This window comes from Mustela nivalis (genome assembly GCF_964662115.1).
Source record: "Mustela nivalis genome assembly, chromosome: 16".
NCBI classification, from domain to species: Eukaryota; Metazoa; Chordata; class Mammalia; order Carnivora; family Mustelidae; genus Mustela; species Mustela nivalis.
Genome location: NC_139035.1, coordinates 3356010 through 3374269, shown reverse-complemented (window position 1 = coordinate 3374269; position 18260 = coordinate 3356010). Strand labels below are relative to the sequence as shown.

Here is an 18260-nt window from a genome sequence, read left to right as displayed (position 1 = left end):
GGGAATTTGGATATGAAAAAAAAAAAAAAATTGCGTCTTTATTTTCAGCACCTTCTAACTAAATTTTAGGTTTAACATTTCATTCTGTTACGAAAATAGCCTTAAACCCCAAGCTGTATTAGCAGGATCTGTGACTTGGTTGCTACCCATAGAAATCACAGACATTTTATGTTACATTTGCTTGATGCAGATAAATAGCATTTACGCTCACACTTACAAATCAGGCATCCATCCCCATTTTTAAAGTAGCTAAAGATCTTGTTTCTAAAATGTTAATAAAGGTGGGGGTGCCTGGCTGGCTCACTGGTAGAGCAAGAGACTCTGGGTCTCCGGGTCATGAGTTCAAGCCCCATGTTGGGTGTGGAGCTTAATTTAATAAATTAGTTGATTTAAAGGATTAATGAGGAAAGACATACATAGTTCAAAATCTAAAAATATTTTGTTAATAGTATTTCATTATCACATGCTTCCTTTGCAGTCATATATATTTTCTATATTTGAAACCATATTCCTGAGAAGCGTCCTACAGATTTCATCCATGATGATGAAGGCCCTTTTGCACACACGCACACACACACACACACACACATTCACACACCTGGTAAGAACTAGCCGAGAGGCTGTCACTGACAAGGGTGCCTGGGATGCGGGGACTGGCATTAGTAAGTCCTCCCAAATACACACCCACGCTTGTTTCCAAGCTGGCGGCAAGGGGAGAATTCTGCTTCCAGCTGGTTCTACTGGTCGCGGCTCCTGAAGGCTGATGGCATGCGGCCCCTGTGTTCTGGCTGACCGTTACTTGTCACTGCCACAGGGACAGAGGGACTGTGTCTTGGGAATGTCTGCACGCTCGGTTTCTAAAGCAGCCCGTGATGCGGAAGCAGGTCTCAGTGAGGTTTGCACAGTAAATGGAATGAATCCTGGGTGGGGCAGACACGCGCGTGGTCATGTTCGGTGAAGTGGACCCTGCGTGAACGTGTGTGCCCCAAAATAGGGTGGGGGTACAGGGACGATCGTAAGGGTATGGGTGCAGAGAGGGAGACGTTTTTTAAAAGAAATTCAAAACAGATTTCTGGAATGTCCTATTCTAAGATGTTTCCTGGCCCTGAGCAAACAATCCCCTGTGCACGGCCCCACCCTGCCTCACGTGGCCTCCCCCGGCTCCCCCCGCGCAGGGCTGGCTCTGCAGTATATAGAGAGCACCGTGCAGCCTCTGTGCGTGACCCCGCAGGGCCACCCACCCAGGCGCCGGGCAGGGCCAGAGAGCTTTCCCGGGGAAGCCTTGCCCAGCGCCCGCCCCGACGGCATCTGTGCAAGTCACCGCCACCACAAGCATCACTGCCACTGCAGGTGCACCATGGCCGCCGTCCAGCTGCTCCTTCTGGCCTGCCTCATGCGGGCTTTCGAGGCCAGGACGGCCCAGCTGCGGAAGGCCGATAACGGCAGTGGCCGCTGCCAGGACACCTTCAGCGTGGCCAGCCCCACCGAGCCCAGCTGCCCCGAGCAGGGCCAGGCGGCGTCCGCCATCCGGGACCTGCAGAGAGACAGCAGCGCCCAGTGGGCCGACCTGGAGGCCACCAAAGCCCGCCTCAGCTCCCTGGAGGGCCTCCTCCGCCGACTGACCGAGGGCCAGGCGGCCGGGTCCTCAGATGGCCAGGAGGGGCTGCAGGGGGAGCTGGATGCCCTGAGAAGGGACAGAGAACAGCTGGAAACCCAAGCCAGGGAGCTGGAGGTGGCCTATGGCAACCTCCTCCGCGACAAGGCAGCTCTGGAGGAAGAGAAGAGGCAGCTGGGGCAGGAGAACGACGATCTGGCCCGGAGACTAGAAAGCAGCATCGAGGAGGTGGCCCGGCTGAGAAGGAGCCAATGTCCCCAGGCCCACAACTCCTCTCAGGACGCGCCACCAGGCTCCGGGGAGGAAGGTAAGAAAGAGGAGGGGCAAAGGGGCCCCCAAGTCCAGAAGGTACCTTGGTTCATGGTGTCCTGTTACAGGTGGCCCAGACGGCCCTTTCCCGCTGCCTCCGCTGTCCCCGAGACGGCACGTCTGGCACGCGGTGGACAAATGAGAGCGGCAGAGCGATCGCACGCATCACTAGTTGTCTGGCTCCCGGGCGGTCCGTTGGGTCAGAGGTTCCAAGTTCTCGTGCCTCCCGGCATGGCTGTCCCAATCTTAGCAAAGCGACAAAAAGAAGGACCAGGTGAGACGTGTGCGTGTATAGAACTGGTAGAAAATTGCCAGCTATTGTCCTTAGAAAACCCTTTTCTGAATCTTCCTTTGGAGACTGTGATTCCTACGTTTTGTCATTAAAATGACCTCTGTTGAGATGACCGCAGGTGAATGAAATCATGGTAGACGGTAGAGGGTTTGCTTTTGTTTTGTTTCTTCCTTTAATGTCCTGTCTTGGCAAAATAAAGAGATGGCAACCCTTTGCCGGGTTCCTCGGTTCGTGGTTTGGGGAGTTTTCCAACTCTTTGCCCAGTCCGAGAACCTCTGCTTTCAAGGCCCTGGGCGGCTCCTTGAGGTGGCTCCTTCTCACTGGGACACTCTTCTGCTCGTCCTGGTCCCCACTGGAAGGTGAGTCCGTGGGTGTGCACTGCGACAGGTGGCACCCTCTCCCCATTATTCGAGAGGATGGTATTTGTGTCACTTTTTGTGAAATTCTGCCCCCAAATACTCCGTTTCATAATTAGTTTTCCGATCAGAAAGAAACAAGTGAGCAAAGCCAATGGTGAGGGAGGTAGTCCAGGCGCTCCAGAGACGTCAACATCAAGAAAGAGGAGGGGGTGTGGCTCGTTCCAGAGTCTAGGTGCTAAGGAGGTGTGATGGCCAAATCCAGCGCGTGGCCTTGGAAGGGGTCCTACATCTGGGCGAGAAAAGCCACAGCGACAGGTTTGGAATCACCGAGGAGGGAATGTAGACTATCAGGTCCTGTCGTGGGCTAACACTCCGTTTCTTGAGTGCGAGGCGGTATCGTGGCTGTGAAGCGTATCCTTCTTCTAAGGAGACACTCATGCTAGGGGGAGGAGTCAGAATGCTGCAGTTTACTTTCTGATGGTTCGGTGAAAACTGCAAATGTATCAAGAGTGACAGAAACAAAGGAAAAACAAACGTGACCAGATAGGAACAATTGGTGACTTTCAGTGAGCTGCACAGGGGTGAGGGGCTTTTATTGTACGATTCTTTCAGCTTTTCAAATGGTTCGGAGATCTTCAAAATACAACAACTATTTTTTTGAAAGGGCTTTCTAGGGGCCTCTGGGTGACTCTGACCGTTAAGCATCGCCTCTTGACCTCAGCTCAGGTCCTGATCTCAGGGTCGTGAGTTCAAGTCCCACCTTGGTCTCTGTGCTGCGTATGGAGCCTAATTAAAAAAAAAAAAAAAATGACTTCCTACCTGAGAGGCAAAGTCTGCATGTAAATGAGACTGAAAAACCCAGAAGTCGATGCTCAGGTATGACCCTGGGCAAGTCACTTAACCTCTGCCCCTTAGTTTCTTATCTGTTACGTGGTAATGAAAATTCCTCCTGTGAATGATTCCTGTGCTGTTCAAATGAAATAACTCCCAGGTATAAAGGATTTTTTAAAAATCCTGTATTTCTAGGGGCACCTGGGTGGCTCAGTGGGTTAAAGCCTCTCCCTTTGGTGAGGGAGCAGGAGGCTGGCTGAGGACAAAGCAAAGCTGGCACCTTGCACCCCCCCCTTCACCCGCTCCCCTCCATATGTGTAGCATTCCTCAGGCACCCCTGACTGCCATAAAATGATAAATAGTTAACTTGCTGAGATCACAATCCTGCAAGACAGGAGTCTCCCTTGGTTTGCAAATGTCCTTGAGATTTACAACAAAGAAGTTACCTTATCAATAGCCCAATTTCCAAAGACACAGAACTCAGTTCCTCAAGCCTAATGTCACCCTCCCCTCCATAAAAAAACCGAAGGAGGTGGAAGTAGAAGGAAAAGTAAATAAAGTTAAATTTCTTCTAATCCTAAATCTCATTAACAAGGTTGCTTGATAGCAGGAATGTAACATTCCACCAGACTCCCAATTCTCTTTACTTGATAGCAACTAAGCCTTCAATATCCTGATAGTATTCTTTGCCCCAATAGCCCTTCTGGACACCCCTTTGTCCTCACCTACCCAACTCCTGTGTATATAACCAACCACTCCTCACAACCCCGGGGCAGCAGCTCTTCCTGCCCACGGGTTCTGTCCCCGTGCTTTATTAAACCACCATTTTGCACCAAAATGAATTTTTTAAGAATTCTTTCTTTAATCGTCAGCTCCGAACCTCACCCCACCGAACCTGACTTAGGTTCTGGGACTTCATCACCTTCATTTCAGCTCAGGTCATGATCCCAGGGTCCTGGGATCGAGTCCCGCATCGGGCTCCCTGCCCAGCGGGGAGCCTGCTTCCTCCTCTCTCTCTGCCTGCCTCTCTGCCTACTTGTGATCTCTGTCTGTCAAATAAATAAATCTTTTTTTAAAAATCCTGTATTTCTATAGTTGGAAGAGACTCAATTCTAAATTTTACAACAAAGAAAAATAAGGTGTGAAGACCCCGGGCCCCAGGGGACACAGTGATTAGTAGTGGCAGGAAGACTTGTGTACCTGAGTCTTCGAGCACTGATAAAAGAATCAGTATTCATAGAAACATGATGAATCATTACTTATTTCCGACTGTCAAGTGATGGAGTCACATAATCAACAAAAATCTGTGTGTGTGCGCGCATGTGCGTGTGTATAAACAGAGGCAACTTTTTTTTTTTTATTGTTTTGTCATTTAACAAGACTTGGGGAATGTATTAGCTGTGCTCTCTAATTCCACATTTCTTTTTCTTCTTTCCAGCTGCTCTACTTTTGAAATGGGGACAACAGCCCATTAGAGTGAACTCCAAACTTGGAAGGTCTTTTTTGCAATGAGTTTTTTAAAATTTTTTATTTTTTTTCCCATGAGCAGGAGATTACATTAGCACAAGAATGTAGAGCTGCAAAAGGAGCCCACAAAACGTCTGAGCCCCTGGCTCGTTTTGTGCAGATAGGGAAACTGAGGCCCAGAGCTGGTCCGTGGCCACCTAGTCAGCAAGTGGCAGAACCAGAACTGAATTCTAATTCAATCCCTCCCACCTGAGGTCCAGTGGCCCTTCAGGACCTTGAAGTGACCTCCAGTTTACAGAACCTAAAGATGAAAGACAGGAAGTTTCCATTTATTTCCAATATTATTATTTAAATTTAAACTTAAATTTAAATTAAGTTTCCAGTATTATTATTTAAAAAAAGAAAAGATTTTATTTTAAGTAATCTCTACACCCAGCATGGGGCCTGAACTCACAGCCGGAGGTCGTCATACACTCCACCCCCTGAGCCAGCTGGGCACCCCAGGAAGGTTACATTTAAATATCGGGAAAGAAACGTTTGGAACAAAAGATAGGCTTCAAGGTCCTAGATCTGCAGGTAAAGGGCTTTCTGGGCAGCGGGAATTTAAGTGTGGGTATGCTTTCTGCAGGGGCAGCGAGAGCTGAAGGGGGGAAGCCGGGGGGAGGGCTCAGCGAGGCCGCGTGAGCCCGGACGAGGGAGACCACAGAAGGTGGATTTTTCTCACTCGGCTGTCACTGAAACTGTCACCACTACGGTCTTTATGGTGTAATCATTACCTAGAAAAAGGTCGCCCTAGAATCACAGAAATCTCTTGTTCAGTGTGCGTGGTGTGCATGTGTGTGTGTGTACATGTGAGAGAATGGAGATCATATATATATAATTTTGTAGTAATCGTTTTGTAGCAAAATGTCTGGAAACCTGTTAAGCCCAGAGCAGAAACACAGAGATTACCAGATGACATATCAGAGCCGGTTATTAGTGTCACAAGAGAAGCCTCCTTTTCCCTTCGTCTGACCTCTGCTTCCGATCGGTCCTCCCAGAGGACAGCCTGGGATGGGGGCTCGTGTGCAGTGGTTTGTATGAGCCACGATCCCAGGGAGCAGAGGCCGGGACAGGGGAGAGTGAGTCAGGGAAGGAAGGAGTGGGGGCATTCTCCAGGGGAGCCGCACAGTGGCTGGTGGGGCTGTGTAGAAGGCAGCAGAGCAAGAGAGCTTTCCCTCGTGCGTCGGACACTCTGCTGTCCAAGGATCATCGCGCCAGAGGGGGCATGGGCAGAGGCTCAGGGAACCCGGGGCAGGGCGGCTGAGACGGGGTCCTGGGGGGGACATGGGCACAAGGCAGGCGGCCGCAGCAGTGAGTGGGAAAGGGAGGGCGGGTATGAAGGAAGCGCCCCAGAGCTGTTCCAAGCTCAGGATAATAATCCCTCGTGGGGGTTACTGCGCAGATGACAAGTACCAGGGAGAAGCATCCCAACCGCAGGCTGCAGAGCAGTCGGAGCTCCGAAGGCCTCTTGTGCTCGAGCTGTGCCGCTGTTTAAAAATGCCCTTTAATGACTAGACTTCAGCACACACCGATCCGAGAGCAGGACCGTAGGAGCGGCACCGGGGACGTGAGTCCGGCAGCGCCCTGTGGCTTTCCTGGGTGGCTTCTAGGTCACGCCCGCTAGAACGCGGCTGCCAAGTAGAGGTCAGGGACATTGGGCAGCGCATGCAGGAAATTTCCAAAATTCTGCAAGAGACATGAGCTTTTCAACCACAGAAGGACTGAATTTTAACAGAAACAAATAAAAGCTCTAAAAATTTTTGGCTGTGGGATACAATACTGAACTCAGTATTAGGTGATTTTCATAACCTCTTGTTTCCTCCCCACATCTGGAGTGAAATCAAAGTGATGTTTAAACATTCCAGAGGAATGTTTGACACATTTTTACTGAGAACCTTTCATTCAGTTTGACCTGCGGATACCGAGGTCAAGGTTGCGTAACTTGGCCGAAGTCACACACCGGGTGCGTGCTTGTGCTCAAGCTGTGCCTCGCACCGGGTGCGAGGCGGGTCCGAACTAGGAAGCTCTGACCTGGCCCAGGCCAGGCTCGTTGGCGCAGCTGCTTGGCAGCCTCGGGCTGCGCGTCCCCTCCCACGGCTTCTGTCTCGGGCCGGGCAGCCCTACCTGGGAGCTGACCATTGCCGGTGCTCCTGCCGGACACAGCCAAGAAGCCGCCGGTGGACTTGTCATCGGCCCGCGCCCTCGGCCGGCTGAGCAAGGGCCGCACAGTCGTTCCAGAAGCCTCTCCCTGCCGTTCTGTTTCGCTGTGGTTCTCGCTTACTCCCAAGCAAGCACATGAAGGGTTCCAGCAACCGTGAAGAAAGGCGCAGGGGTGAGGCAGAGAGGGAGAGGCCAGGAGAAGGAGGGAAAAGGGGCTCCCCTGTGCAGAGCAGGAGAGAGCACCAGGAGAGGAGCTCTGTCCCCGGCTCCCAGGGCCACTGCGGCTGCCCTTCCTCCCACAACGTCCCTCCGGCGCCCTCTGCCGAGAATTGCGACACCGTCCCCACTTACTCACTCTGCAGAGAGCGCACTAGTGGGCAGAGCGGCCGGGAGAGGAGAAGCCGATGCCCGATGCCCGGAGCAGGGAGCCGGTGTGGGGACTCCAGCCTGGGACCCTGGGATCATGACCTGAGCTGAAGGCAGCGGCTTCACCGACCGAGCCGCCCAGGCGCCCGTTGTCCCCACTGTAAAGGAGACATCCTTGTTTTTCAGAACGCATCTAGGGAAGGCTGCGTGTGGCACAAGGGGCAATTAATTTACGGCGACAAACTTCCCCCGACGAAGTTCCCACCTGCCATGACCTCGGCAGACCTGGGCTCAAGTCCTTAGTCCTGCCACTAACCAGCGGTGTGACCTTAGGCAAGTTACTTGACTTCTCTGAGCCTGTTTTCTCTTCTCCAAAATGAAGGTACGATGGTCCACGTCAGGACTGTTACGTGGAATAGAGGTAATGAGCGCAGGACCCGGCTCCTGGGAGGCGCTTAATAACTAATAATTAAATTAGTTCCAAGCTGCAGTCCTAAAGTTTTTTCCTATTTCTTTGGAAGCTGTGAAGGTATCAGAGCGCAGACGTGATTCCTACGAAACTGCCCTGCCGTGTGGCGAGAGCTCAAAGCACCTGCGAGTGGTCTCTTCCCCCAAAGGATCTGTTTTCAGGATTTCAGTATCTTCAGGGAAGTCACCCCGGAAAATGCCTTTTTGCATTCGTTTTCCCCACTTTCTTTATCTCCTCTGTGATTAAAGTGGGCACTTTTCTTTGTTTTCTTCTTACTGATTCACAGGTGTGTACCCTTCTGTGTGTGTCTGTTTCCCAGTAAGTCACTAAGCTCCACGATCACGCTGGCCACATTCTCGGAGCGCAGTAAGTGCGTCAGGTGTGCAGAGAAGGAGCTGGTGCCGGGGGGGGGGGTGTATGACAACTGTGGGTCCCGGAGCTGAAGGGCAGGGAACTGGGGAGCAGCAAGAGAACCTTCTAGAGGTTTATAGAAATGCCACCGCGTGTATTTCTCACCTCACTCTGCCTAACGCTAGCTCCAGTATTCGGAGCATGCACTGAAATGGTTAAAGCAGTTAGAATTATTCCAAAGAACAGTCCGTGATGGTCTGAGGAGGTTGCCTAGGAAGAGAGAGAGCCCACCTCAGGGAGTTTGCTCAACATCTGCTTTTGAGAAGCTGCCCTGCCGGGCCTTGCGGCCCATCAGCCTCTGCTCGTGCGGAGCAGGGTCAAGGCTCTGTCGTTATGTTTTAGACCTAAGAGGAGGTGAGGAGACGGGAGAGGCAGACGGAGAGGGTGAAGCCTGTGCTCCAGGAAGCAGGGACGGTGACAGAGGGCTCTGCTCGCCCCGGTAGAGGAAGGGGGTCGCTCACTTACCTTTTGGCTCCTCGGCCCAGGGGGAGGAGGGTGGTGGCTGGAGATTGACGGAAAGTCCACCTGACCTCGTGAATCGGCCTTTGCCTTGGGTACCCTCTTAGGTCAAGGCCATCTTCAGAGCAAAGAGCCCAGGGCTTTTCTTACCTCCACAGACCTTCAGGCAGATGGAAAGAGGAGTCAGGAAGCCAAATTAATCTCCTCGGACCCTCCAGGAGCCACTTGTATTGTCCGAGGGGTTCTTATTCCCAAAGTAGTCCGGAACGAACCCACGTTACTTCTCAGCGAGAGGGCTTGGCCAGACCACGGGCCAGCTGTCATCGCTCCCCGTGTGCCTCCACACCTAGACCTCGTTGCACTGGCAGGTGTTCCAGAGGGGCTGGCTACTTAGACGGGCGGACAGCTCCCCAAGACTGGGGAGACTGAAGGCCTTGGACTCATTCCTGATGGTCTCTGGACTTTGGGTGCACATCTAGAACGCCCTCAGTTGGCTACACGTTTTGGCTTAAGGGTCTTAACGGCTCCTGCAGCCCCTCGGGACGGAGGGACTTCCCAGGGCGGGAGGACACACCCCCCGCAGGGCCGTTCCTCCCAGGGAGGCCAGCTCAGGTCTGCAGAGCGCGGCAGAGGCAGCCCCATGCAGGCCTCAGAGCCTCAGCCCGTTAGGGAACCATCTCTGCCTCCCTCTAGTTCTGAGCGCTGAAGCTAACTCCCAGCATCTATAAGAGGCACCTGAGTCCGGACACGTGAAAATCTGAAAAAAAAAAAAAAAAAAGAGTGGCTTAAAATTGATGACACATGTGTAGCCAGAAGGGCTAAGTGTTTCATTATCAGCTTCCGTGCCTGCCAGGTTGCATTGGACCCGGCTTTACACGCTCAGCTGACGCACTCTGTCAGATCCCCTTCTGAGACCAGTTGTGGACAGGGGCAGAGTGTGTGGGACTCCTCCCGGAATCTGCGGGGCGGGGGGGCCAGTTAAGGGAAGGGGTGGGGAGGACACTGGTCAGACACGGAGTTACCACACTATGTCACACTTAGCTACTTCGGTTTAGGATTAGGGTCAGACAAGAGTCCTTGCACGCGAGGGAAAAGCAGGAGTCAGGAGCAACAGCTTAGCTGTTTTAAAATGCAGCTTTATTGGTGGCGCCTGGGTGGCTCAGTGGGTTAAGCCGCTGCCTTCGGCTCAGGTCATGATCTCAGAGTCCTGGGATCGAGCCCCGCGTCGGGCTCTCTGCTCAGCAGGGAGCCTGCTTCCTCCTCTCTCTCTGCCTCTCTCTCTGCCTGCCTCTCTGCCTGCTTGTGATCTCACTCTGTCAAATAAATAAATAAAATCTTAAAAAAAAAAAATAAAATAAAATGCAGCTTTATCATTCGGGTACAGCCCGGGAGCTGACTGCTCCTGGAAGTTCGAGGTCTCCACATTCCATTTAGTAATGTAAATGTAAAGCCGGGTCTGTCTCCTCGCAGGAGCATGTGCATCATGATGGGAGAAGAACCTTTTGTCATGCAGGGGACTGTTAATTGTTGCATTTCAGGCGTCCCCGGAAGATGCTGAGGACCTTCTCAACACCCTCGAATCACACTTCACCTGCTCATAAATTGGGGAATTATTTTGTGTACAAGCTTACTTTATTTATTTTAAATACCCTATTCTGAGCAAGGCACATCGCGATGCTATCTATTGTTTGGGAGCTTCTTGTTATGGGAATTTTTCAAACATTCGTAAAAGTGGAGAGAAACAAGAACCCGGGCGCCTGGGTGGCTCGGTGGGTTAAGCCGCTGCCTTCGGCTCAGGTCATGATCCCAGGGTCCTGGGATCGAGTCCCGCATCGGGCTCTCTGCTCAGCAGGGAGCCCGCTTCCCTCTCTCTCTCTCTCTGCCTGCCTCTCCATCTACTTGTGATTTCTCTCTGTCAAATAAATAAATAAAATCTTTAAAAAAAAAAAAAAAAAAGAAACAAGAACCCCAGTGTACCTGTCACCCCGCTCCAACAGCTGCCCACGGAATCCCACCGTGTTTTATCTCCACCCTCAACACTACAGATTTATTATCTTTTTAAAAACCTTTTTTAAAGTTTTGTTTGTGTAAGTCATCTCTACACCCAACATGGGTCTCGGACTCACAACTCCAAGATCAAGAGTCACATGCTCTTCTGACAGAACCATCCAGACACCCCTACATATTTATTGTCTTAAATCCCCAACACTGTCATGTCTGTGGGAGCCTATTTAAATACCATCCTCAGTGTAGTCATTGGGCCCTTTTCGTCATACTATAAATTTGTCTCTTTCTTTTAATACAGTTCCTAAATGGAATGTGGAGACCGCGAACTTCCAGGAGCTGAAGTCAGAGTTAACTGAGGTTCCTGCTTCCCGAATCCTGAAGGAGAGTCCATCTGGCCATCCTGAGAATGAAGAGGAAGACCCTGGTACGAAGTTAAATGTCTTCCCTTTTGTCCACACACGGTCTTTATCTGGGCCTGTTCTGTGTTCAGAGCTGGTCAGTCCGCTTTGCGGGGAGGGCGACCATCAGCTCTGGCAGTGAGGCAGGAAAGTGGGAGAGGAAGAGCCCCTCTCTGCTCCCTTCCCAGAGAAGCCCCACAGGAAGTCAGCCTTTCCTAGCAAAGCCCTATATCTCACTCGCTGCCCCCCACGGGGATGGTGGGCTCAGCTGGGCTGCACTGGGGGAAGAGGAGAGAGAGGGACTCTCACCCCCGTGATTGCCACCTAGAAGTCCATCGCACTGTCCAGCAGGTCCTTCAGATCTTTCTTTTTCTTCAGGCCCGATGACCCCATGTGCCCTCTCAGCACATAGTTAGCAGATACTCAGCAAAAGTCTTTTCTGAACTGTGGGTACTGAGAAGTACAGCTGCCCCTCTCCAAAGTGCTCCCTGAAAGCCGGGCTTAAAGCAGGCTCTTTCAGAAGCTGTGGCTACCCGTGTTTCTGGAAATTACTTCCAGCACAGGAGCTTGCATGGCGATGGGGACGTTTTAAAGTTTTCCAAATACGGTTCTCTGAGACCCAAGCAGCAAAGACTTCCCACCCTTTACACGGAGAGTGAAAAAAGCACAGATAGCTGCTTGTCTGTTTCAGCCAAGTCTACATTTTTAACCATCTATTCATCACATTTTAAAACATATGTTCGGGTTTTATTGTATTAAAATGACCCCTATACTATGTGGTCCATCAGTTCAGGCTTGAAGAACTTTGTTTTACAGAGGGTTTTTTTTTTTTTTTCTTTTCTTTTCTTTCTTTCTTTTGTTTGTTGGTTTGAGAGAGAGAGCATGAGAGGGGAGAAGGTCAGAGAGAGAAACAGAGACTTCTCCCTGTTGAGCAGGGAGCCTGATGTGGGACTCAATCCTGGGACTCCAGGATCATAACCTGAGCCAAAAGTCGTCACTTAACCAACTGAGCCACATAGGCACCTGGTTTTACAGAGTTTATTATAATGACTTGATTTTTGTTTCATTTTAATTAATTTATTTAAGATCTTATTTATTTATTTATTTATTTGAGAGAGAGAGAGAGCGCGAGTGCACACAAATAGGGGGAAAGGGGCAGAGGGAGAGGGAGAAGCAGACTCCCTGCTGAGCAAGGAGACCAGCACGTGGCTCGGGCTGGATCCCAGAACCATGAGATCAAGATCTGAGCTGAAGGCAGCTGCCCAACTGACAGAGTCACCCAGGTGCCCTTGTTTCTTTTTTTTTCTTTCTTTCTTTTTTTTTTTTTTTGAGATTTATTTACTGGGATGCCTGGGTCCCCGTAAATAAACGGATGGCTCAGTGGGTTGGGCGGCTGCCTTTGGCTGGGGTAGTGCTCTCAGGGTCCTGGGATCCAGTCCTGCATTGGGCTCCTTGCTCAGCGGGGAGCCTGCTTCTCCCTCTGCCTCTGCCTGCCTGTGCTGGTGCGCTCTCTCTCCCTCTCTCTAACAAATAAATGAATAAAATCTTTTTAAAAAAGATTTATTTACTTATTTATTTGACAGACAGAGATCACAAGCAGGCAGAGAGGCAGACAGAGAGGGTTGAGGGGAAGCAGGCTCCCCGCGGAGCAGAGAGCCTGATGTGGGGCTCGATCCCAGGACCCTGGGATCACGACCTGCACCGAAGGCAGAGGCTTTAACCCACTGAGCCACCCAGGGCCTCCCCCCATTTCATTTTTAAAAAATGAATTTAATCAGACATGAAAGTAAAGAGTAGTATAACAGGCCCCGTCAGTGTCTGCCCGTCGTCAGTCAAATAGGCTGCTCCCTGCAGCCTTCCTCTTTACAACAGACACCGGGTGACATGTGTCACTCATACTTTCCAGGCCATTCACTCTCTACGAGGTCCCTAACATGTGTGATCACATTGAACACCTACAACATCCCTACTACCCGAAACTGTCCCTTTGTACCCACGGCCACGCCAGGGTCGAGGGGCTGAGGGACCCGAACGGCACCGTGCCGGGGAAGGGCAGAGCCTGACCTTGACCCCGGCGCCCCGTCTCCTGGGCTGTGGCTCGGGCGGGCTCGGGCGCGCGGCCGCGGGGCGCACGGACGGCGGCAGAGCGGCCCGGGTCATGCGTGTGTCGCGCCCCGCAGGCTGCGGAGAGCTGGTCTGGGTGGGCGAGCCGCTCACCCTGCGCAGAGCCGAGACGGCCGCGGGCAAGTACGGCGTGTGGATGCGAGACCCGAAGCCCCGGCCCCCGCACACGGCGGAGACCACGTGGCGAGTGGACACGGTGGGCGCCGACGTGCGGCAGGTGCTCGAGTACGCCCGCGCCGCGCAGTTCCTGCAGGGCCGCCCCTCCCGGGTGCACGTGCTGCCGCGGCCGCTGGAGAGCACCGGCGCCGTGGTCTACGCGGGCAGCCTCTACTTCCAGGCCGCGGGGTCGGCCACGCTCGTGCGCTACGACCTGGCCTCCGCGACGGTGCGGGCCGAGAGGGAGCTGCCGGGCGCCGGCTTCCGCGGGCAGTTCCCGTACTCGTGGGGCGGCTACTCGGACATCGACCTGGCGGTGGACGAGACGGGGCTGTGGGCCATCTACAGCACGCGCGCGGCCCGGGGCGCCATCGTCCTGTCGCGGCTGAGCCCCGACAGCCTGGCCCCGCGGCGCACGTGGCGGACCAACATCCGCAAGCGCGCGGTGGCCAACGCCTTCCTGGTGTGCGGCCGCCTCTACACGGTCAGCAGCTACGCGTCGCCCGACGCCGCCGTCAACTTCGCCTACGACCCGGCCACGGGGCGCACCACGGCGCTGCGGGTGCCGCTGCGGGTCCGCCACGGCTACGGCTGCGCGCTGGACTACAACCCGCGCGAGCGGCGCCTCTTCGGCTGGGACAACTTCCACATGGTCGCCTACGACGTCCGCCTCGCGCGGGGCTGAGTGCGCGGCGGCCCGGCCCGGCCCGGCCCTCGGGGCGCGATCTGCGGCCGCCCCGGGCCAACGCGGGGGCTCCGGGGGCTCCGGGGGCCGGGGTGGGGGGGGGGGCTCGCGCCGGACCGCCCGCTGGTTCCCGCCGCCGCAGCGGGGTCGGACCAGCGGCTCCTGTGGCCGCGCGCGGGGCTGGGCTGGGGTCGGGGGCTTCGCGCGGCGTCGCTGCGGCGCCCCATAACCTTGGCCCCGCGAAATAAAGCGATCTCACAGCCTGTCCTGACCTCCGCCTGCTTTGCTTAGGAGAGCCCGGATTCCGGCACCTGATAACCCCTCGGGGTGCGAGCTGAGCCAGCAGGACACCAGCAGTGTGTGTGTGTGTGTGTGTGTGTGTGTGCGTGTGTGCGTGTGTGAGACTGAGACGTGGCTTTGCCGTGTGGCCCCGGACGACACCAGGCAACCATGGAACCCGCCCCTCCGCCCCGTCGCCTGGGCTCCAGGTCCCTCCCAAGCCATCTTCTCTTTCCCCAGCAGCCTAGGCTCTGTCGGCTCTTACTGGCCGGGGCATGGGCATCCGTTCCCTAAACTACAACCCAGGGGAGCAGACGCACCCCCCCATTGGCTTTTAAGTAACTGAACTTATTGTGACCTTGATGTCCCCTTGCCCCGAGTGGGACAACACTTCATCTGGCCAATTCAGCTTGGCCACTGTCGCGTTAATGTGCTTTCAGTCAGTTCAGGTCATTCCTCGTCCCCGAGCTCCTCCAGGTGGCCTCCGTGCTCCAGAGAGGCCAGGGCCCTGGGGCGAGCAGGGAGAGGCATCCAGGCCAATTCTTGTCCGGCGGGGTCTCAGTCACTGTGCAGCCTCCAGTACTGGCCGCTGACACGCTCGTCTCCACATGTGACGGCCACGTGACGGCCACATCCCTGAGGCCAGCTCCAGCAGGCTGCTGCTTTGTCCCAGCCTGTTCTGTGTCCCTTCAGGAGGTTATTTGCACCAGAGGAAACTCGGGGTGCTCAGGCACTCTCCCCTAGATCGGTTTCGGGGCCCCTTCTGCCCCTCTGCTGGCACACGGGCCACTTCCCTTAGAACTTTAACCTGGAAGCTTCTGCCTTCTCATGCCCCAAACCGTCTGCTTTGACAAGAACTCTCCAGAACCTATGCTCTCTTTTTCTCTCTTTCCTGGCCTCCCCCAGACATTATGCAACTGCAGGGATGCCACAGTCGGGCCCTTCTCCTGTTATCTTCTCAAATCTTGGTCTTGGGACCAGGCCTCACTCGGCCTTTTGATTTCCAAGAGAACCAGCACTTTAACGTCAAAACCTTGACTTTAAAGACAAGTGTCTCTACCGCGAGTCCTAAAGCGTGTGCTTCGGAAAGCAAAACGCAGAACGGAACGTTTCCTACCCCCTCGAGAGTCAGTCCTTGTAGGGGCTACGGGCACCAAGCGTGAGCAGGAAGGTGAGTGTCTCCATGGGCGTGTTCGTCTGCTCGGGTCACCATGACAAAGGCCATGGAAGCGGCGGCTGAGACCATGGAAGTCTATTCTCTCACCGTTCTGGAGGCTGAGAGGGAGGTGTCACCAGCGGTGTGTCTTCTGAGGCCTCCCGTCTTGGCTTGTAGATGGCTGCCTTCTCCCTGACTCTCCACAGGGCCCTCCTTCTGCGTGCATCTGTGCCCTAATTTCCTCTTTTTTAAGAACAGCAGTCAGATCGGATTAGGGCCCACCCCAGTGACCCAATTTTACTGCAATTACCTCTTTAAAGCTCGTTTCTCAAAAGACGGTCACCTTCTGAGGTACTAGGGGTTAAAGCTTTGACACACGAACCCAGGGGCGACACACCATTCAGTCCGTACCAACTGGATGTCACCACGGCACCCCACTGATACCAGACTCTTAAAGACTGGAACCCCACGAGTAGGAACTCATGAGCTCATTCACTGCCGTGAGCGCCTGTCGCCGCGGGTGTCTGAAGGACTCGTGCGAGACGGTGAGAGCTTCGGGTGAGAAGCCCGTCCCCTCTCCTGCTGGGGAGGCCAGGCTCACACACACCAGCCCACGGCCCCTTTTCTTTCCCTCTGCCAGCCCCCGCCTCTGGCTTTGGGGCGGAAGACGAGTGTGAACAAAGGAGGGAGGAAGGGAATCATTCTGGACGTGGCGTCCAAGGAACCCGACGGGCCTGCATCGCCGCGCGCGCCTCCCGCGTTCCCGAGCTCCCCCTCCAGCCCGAGGCGCTCGGGGTCCTCCAGAGAAACAGAACCCGCGGGACATGCGGTTGTAGATATGAAACGAGATTTAGTGGGAGGAACTGATTCACGCCAACTGTAGAAGCTGAGGAGTCCCAGGGTCTGCCTTCTGGAAGCTGGAGGCCCGGGAGCCTGGTGGTGTGATTCAGTCCGAGTCCGAGGGCTTGAGAACCGGGGAAGCCAAGGGCATGAACCCCAGGGACGACAGGGGTCTCCGCTCAAGCAGGCAAGCAGCAGGCACGGGGGTGGATTCCTCCTTCCCCCGGCTTTTTGCTCTACTCAGGCCCTACGGGGACTGAACGATGCCCCCACGCTGGGCGGGCGTCTGCTCTACTGAATCCTCGGGTTCAAAGGCTCATCTCAGTTGGGGACACCGTCACCCCTCGCATGCGAACAACGCTGCATCTGGGCACCCCTGGGGCCAGTCCATTTGACACACAAAACTCACAGTCCCACCGCCTAAGCCGCTCCGGACTGACGTGCTTCCGGGCTCCGCGGTCGCCTCGGCCCCGGCCCGTTCCTCGGTCTCACCTGGCACCGTGGCTCTGAGCGCCGCGGCTGTGCCCAGGACCCCGCTTACACCTCCGGCGCACACCTTACTCCTAAGCCCCAGGTTCGTTTCTTTATCTGCAAGCTGGGCCTCTCCAGTGACGTGTCCCGTAGGCCGGGGCACCTGGCTGGCTCTGCTGGGGGAGCAGCTCTCCATCCCACGAGTTTGGGCTCCCTGTTGGGTATCGCGATTACTTAAAAATAAAATCTTAGGAAGATGTCTATGAGGCATATCCACTCGGCAAACTAGAATCTCTGCGTTTCCCCACCTCGCCCCCGTCATACGTGCAGAATCCGCTCTTCTCGGAGCTGCTAGAAACTCCATTCCTCCTGCTGCTCAGGCCCAAGCTCCTTTTTTTTTTTTTTTTTTTGAGTTTATTGGTTTAATTTTCCCTTTTTAAAATTTTTATTTATTTGAGAGAGAGAGCACAAGCTGGGAGAAAGGCAGAGAGGGAAGCAGGCACCTTGCGGAGCAGAGAGCCCGATGCGGGGCTGGAGCCCAGGACCCTGGGATCATGACCTGAGCCGAAGGCAGAGGCTCAACCCCCTGAGCCGCTACCCCGTCCCCTCTCCCCCGTGCCCCGGGGCCACAACTCTTGACATCATCCTCTACTCGCTGCGGTCAAACCCACATCCGACACATCAGAAATCCTCCTTGGGTCCATCTTCAGGCACATCCGTGCAGAACCTGAGCACATCTGTCACCACATCTGTCACCGCGGCTCCCGCTCAGATTCCCGTCATCCTCCTCCCGGATGGACACAGCCTTCTTGCCCCGGACGGGCTTGAGCCCTTCACAGCCAGGGCGGCCGCTCTGGAAAGCCCCCACGGCCCGAGTCCTCCACAGTCCCCGAGACCCTCCCCCCAACCCCTCTGTCCTGTGCCTGCTTTGCTCGGCTCCAGCTGCCGGCCCGCCCGCCTCCTGTGCGAGCTCTGGGCACTCTGGTCTCGGGCCCTTCGTGCCAGCTCTTCCCCTCGGCCCAGCGGCCACACACCTACGTCACCCAACTAACTGTCCCCTTCCTCAGGAGGCCGACCGGACCAGCCCATTTAAAGTGCAGCTGCCCGGCCGTTTCGTCGGCCACTTCCACCCCTCCTGACCCCGTCTGATTATTTCAAAACTTCATTTCCAGTGCATTTATCATCTCCTGACATACGATATAATCCATTGATTTTAAATCGTCTATACTTTCCGCCGCATGTCCCTCTCTGGAATGTTTGGAAGGTCATCAAGAAGACAGGACTGACGTGTGAGCTGGACACTGGCGACTAGAGAGCCTCGCGCCACCCGCACCCCCGGCCTTGGATGCCCCCAGAGAGCGAGA

General features: G+C 54.5%; 1 protein-coding gene across 1 annotated transcript; it reads left to right on the top strand.

The window, feature by feature from the left end:
• The first annotated feature begins 1182 nt into the window (after positions 1-1182).
• On the top strand, positions 1183-14223 carry MYOC (myocilin). The gene is made up of 3 exons (XM_082702780.1): positions 1183-1922; positions 11086-11211; positions 13366-14223. The coding sequence occupies exons 1-3, from the start codon at positions 1358-1360 to the stop codon at positions 14148-14150; spliced, it is 1476 nt and encodes a 491-aa protein (XP_082558906.1). The 5' UTR covers positions 1183-1357; the 3' UTR covers positions 14151-14223.
• The last annotated feature ends 4037 nt before the right edge of the window (positions 14224-18260 follow it).

What these genes read in the sequence shown, in the direction of transcription:
- MYOC (XM_082702780.1), top strand. Translation starts at nt 1,358, where the DNA reads ATGGCCGCCGTCCAGCTGCTCCTTCTGGCCTGCCTCATGCGGGCTTTC. An exon ending in ACCAGGCTCCGGGGAGGAAG is followed by an intron (nt 1,923 to 11,085) that starts GTAAGAAAGAGG and finishes CTTTTAATACAG; the next exon opens with TTCCTAAATGGAATGTGGAG. An exon ending in GAATGAAGAGGAAGACCCTG is followed by an intron (nt 11,212 to 13,365) that starts GTACGAAGTTAA and finishes CGCGCCCCGCAG; the next exon opens with GCTGCGGAGAGCTGGTCTGG.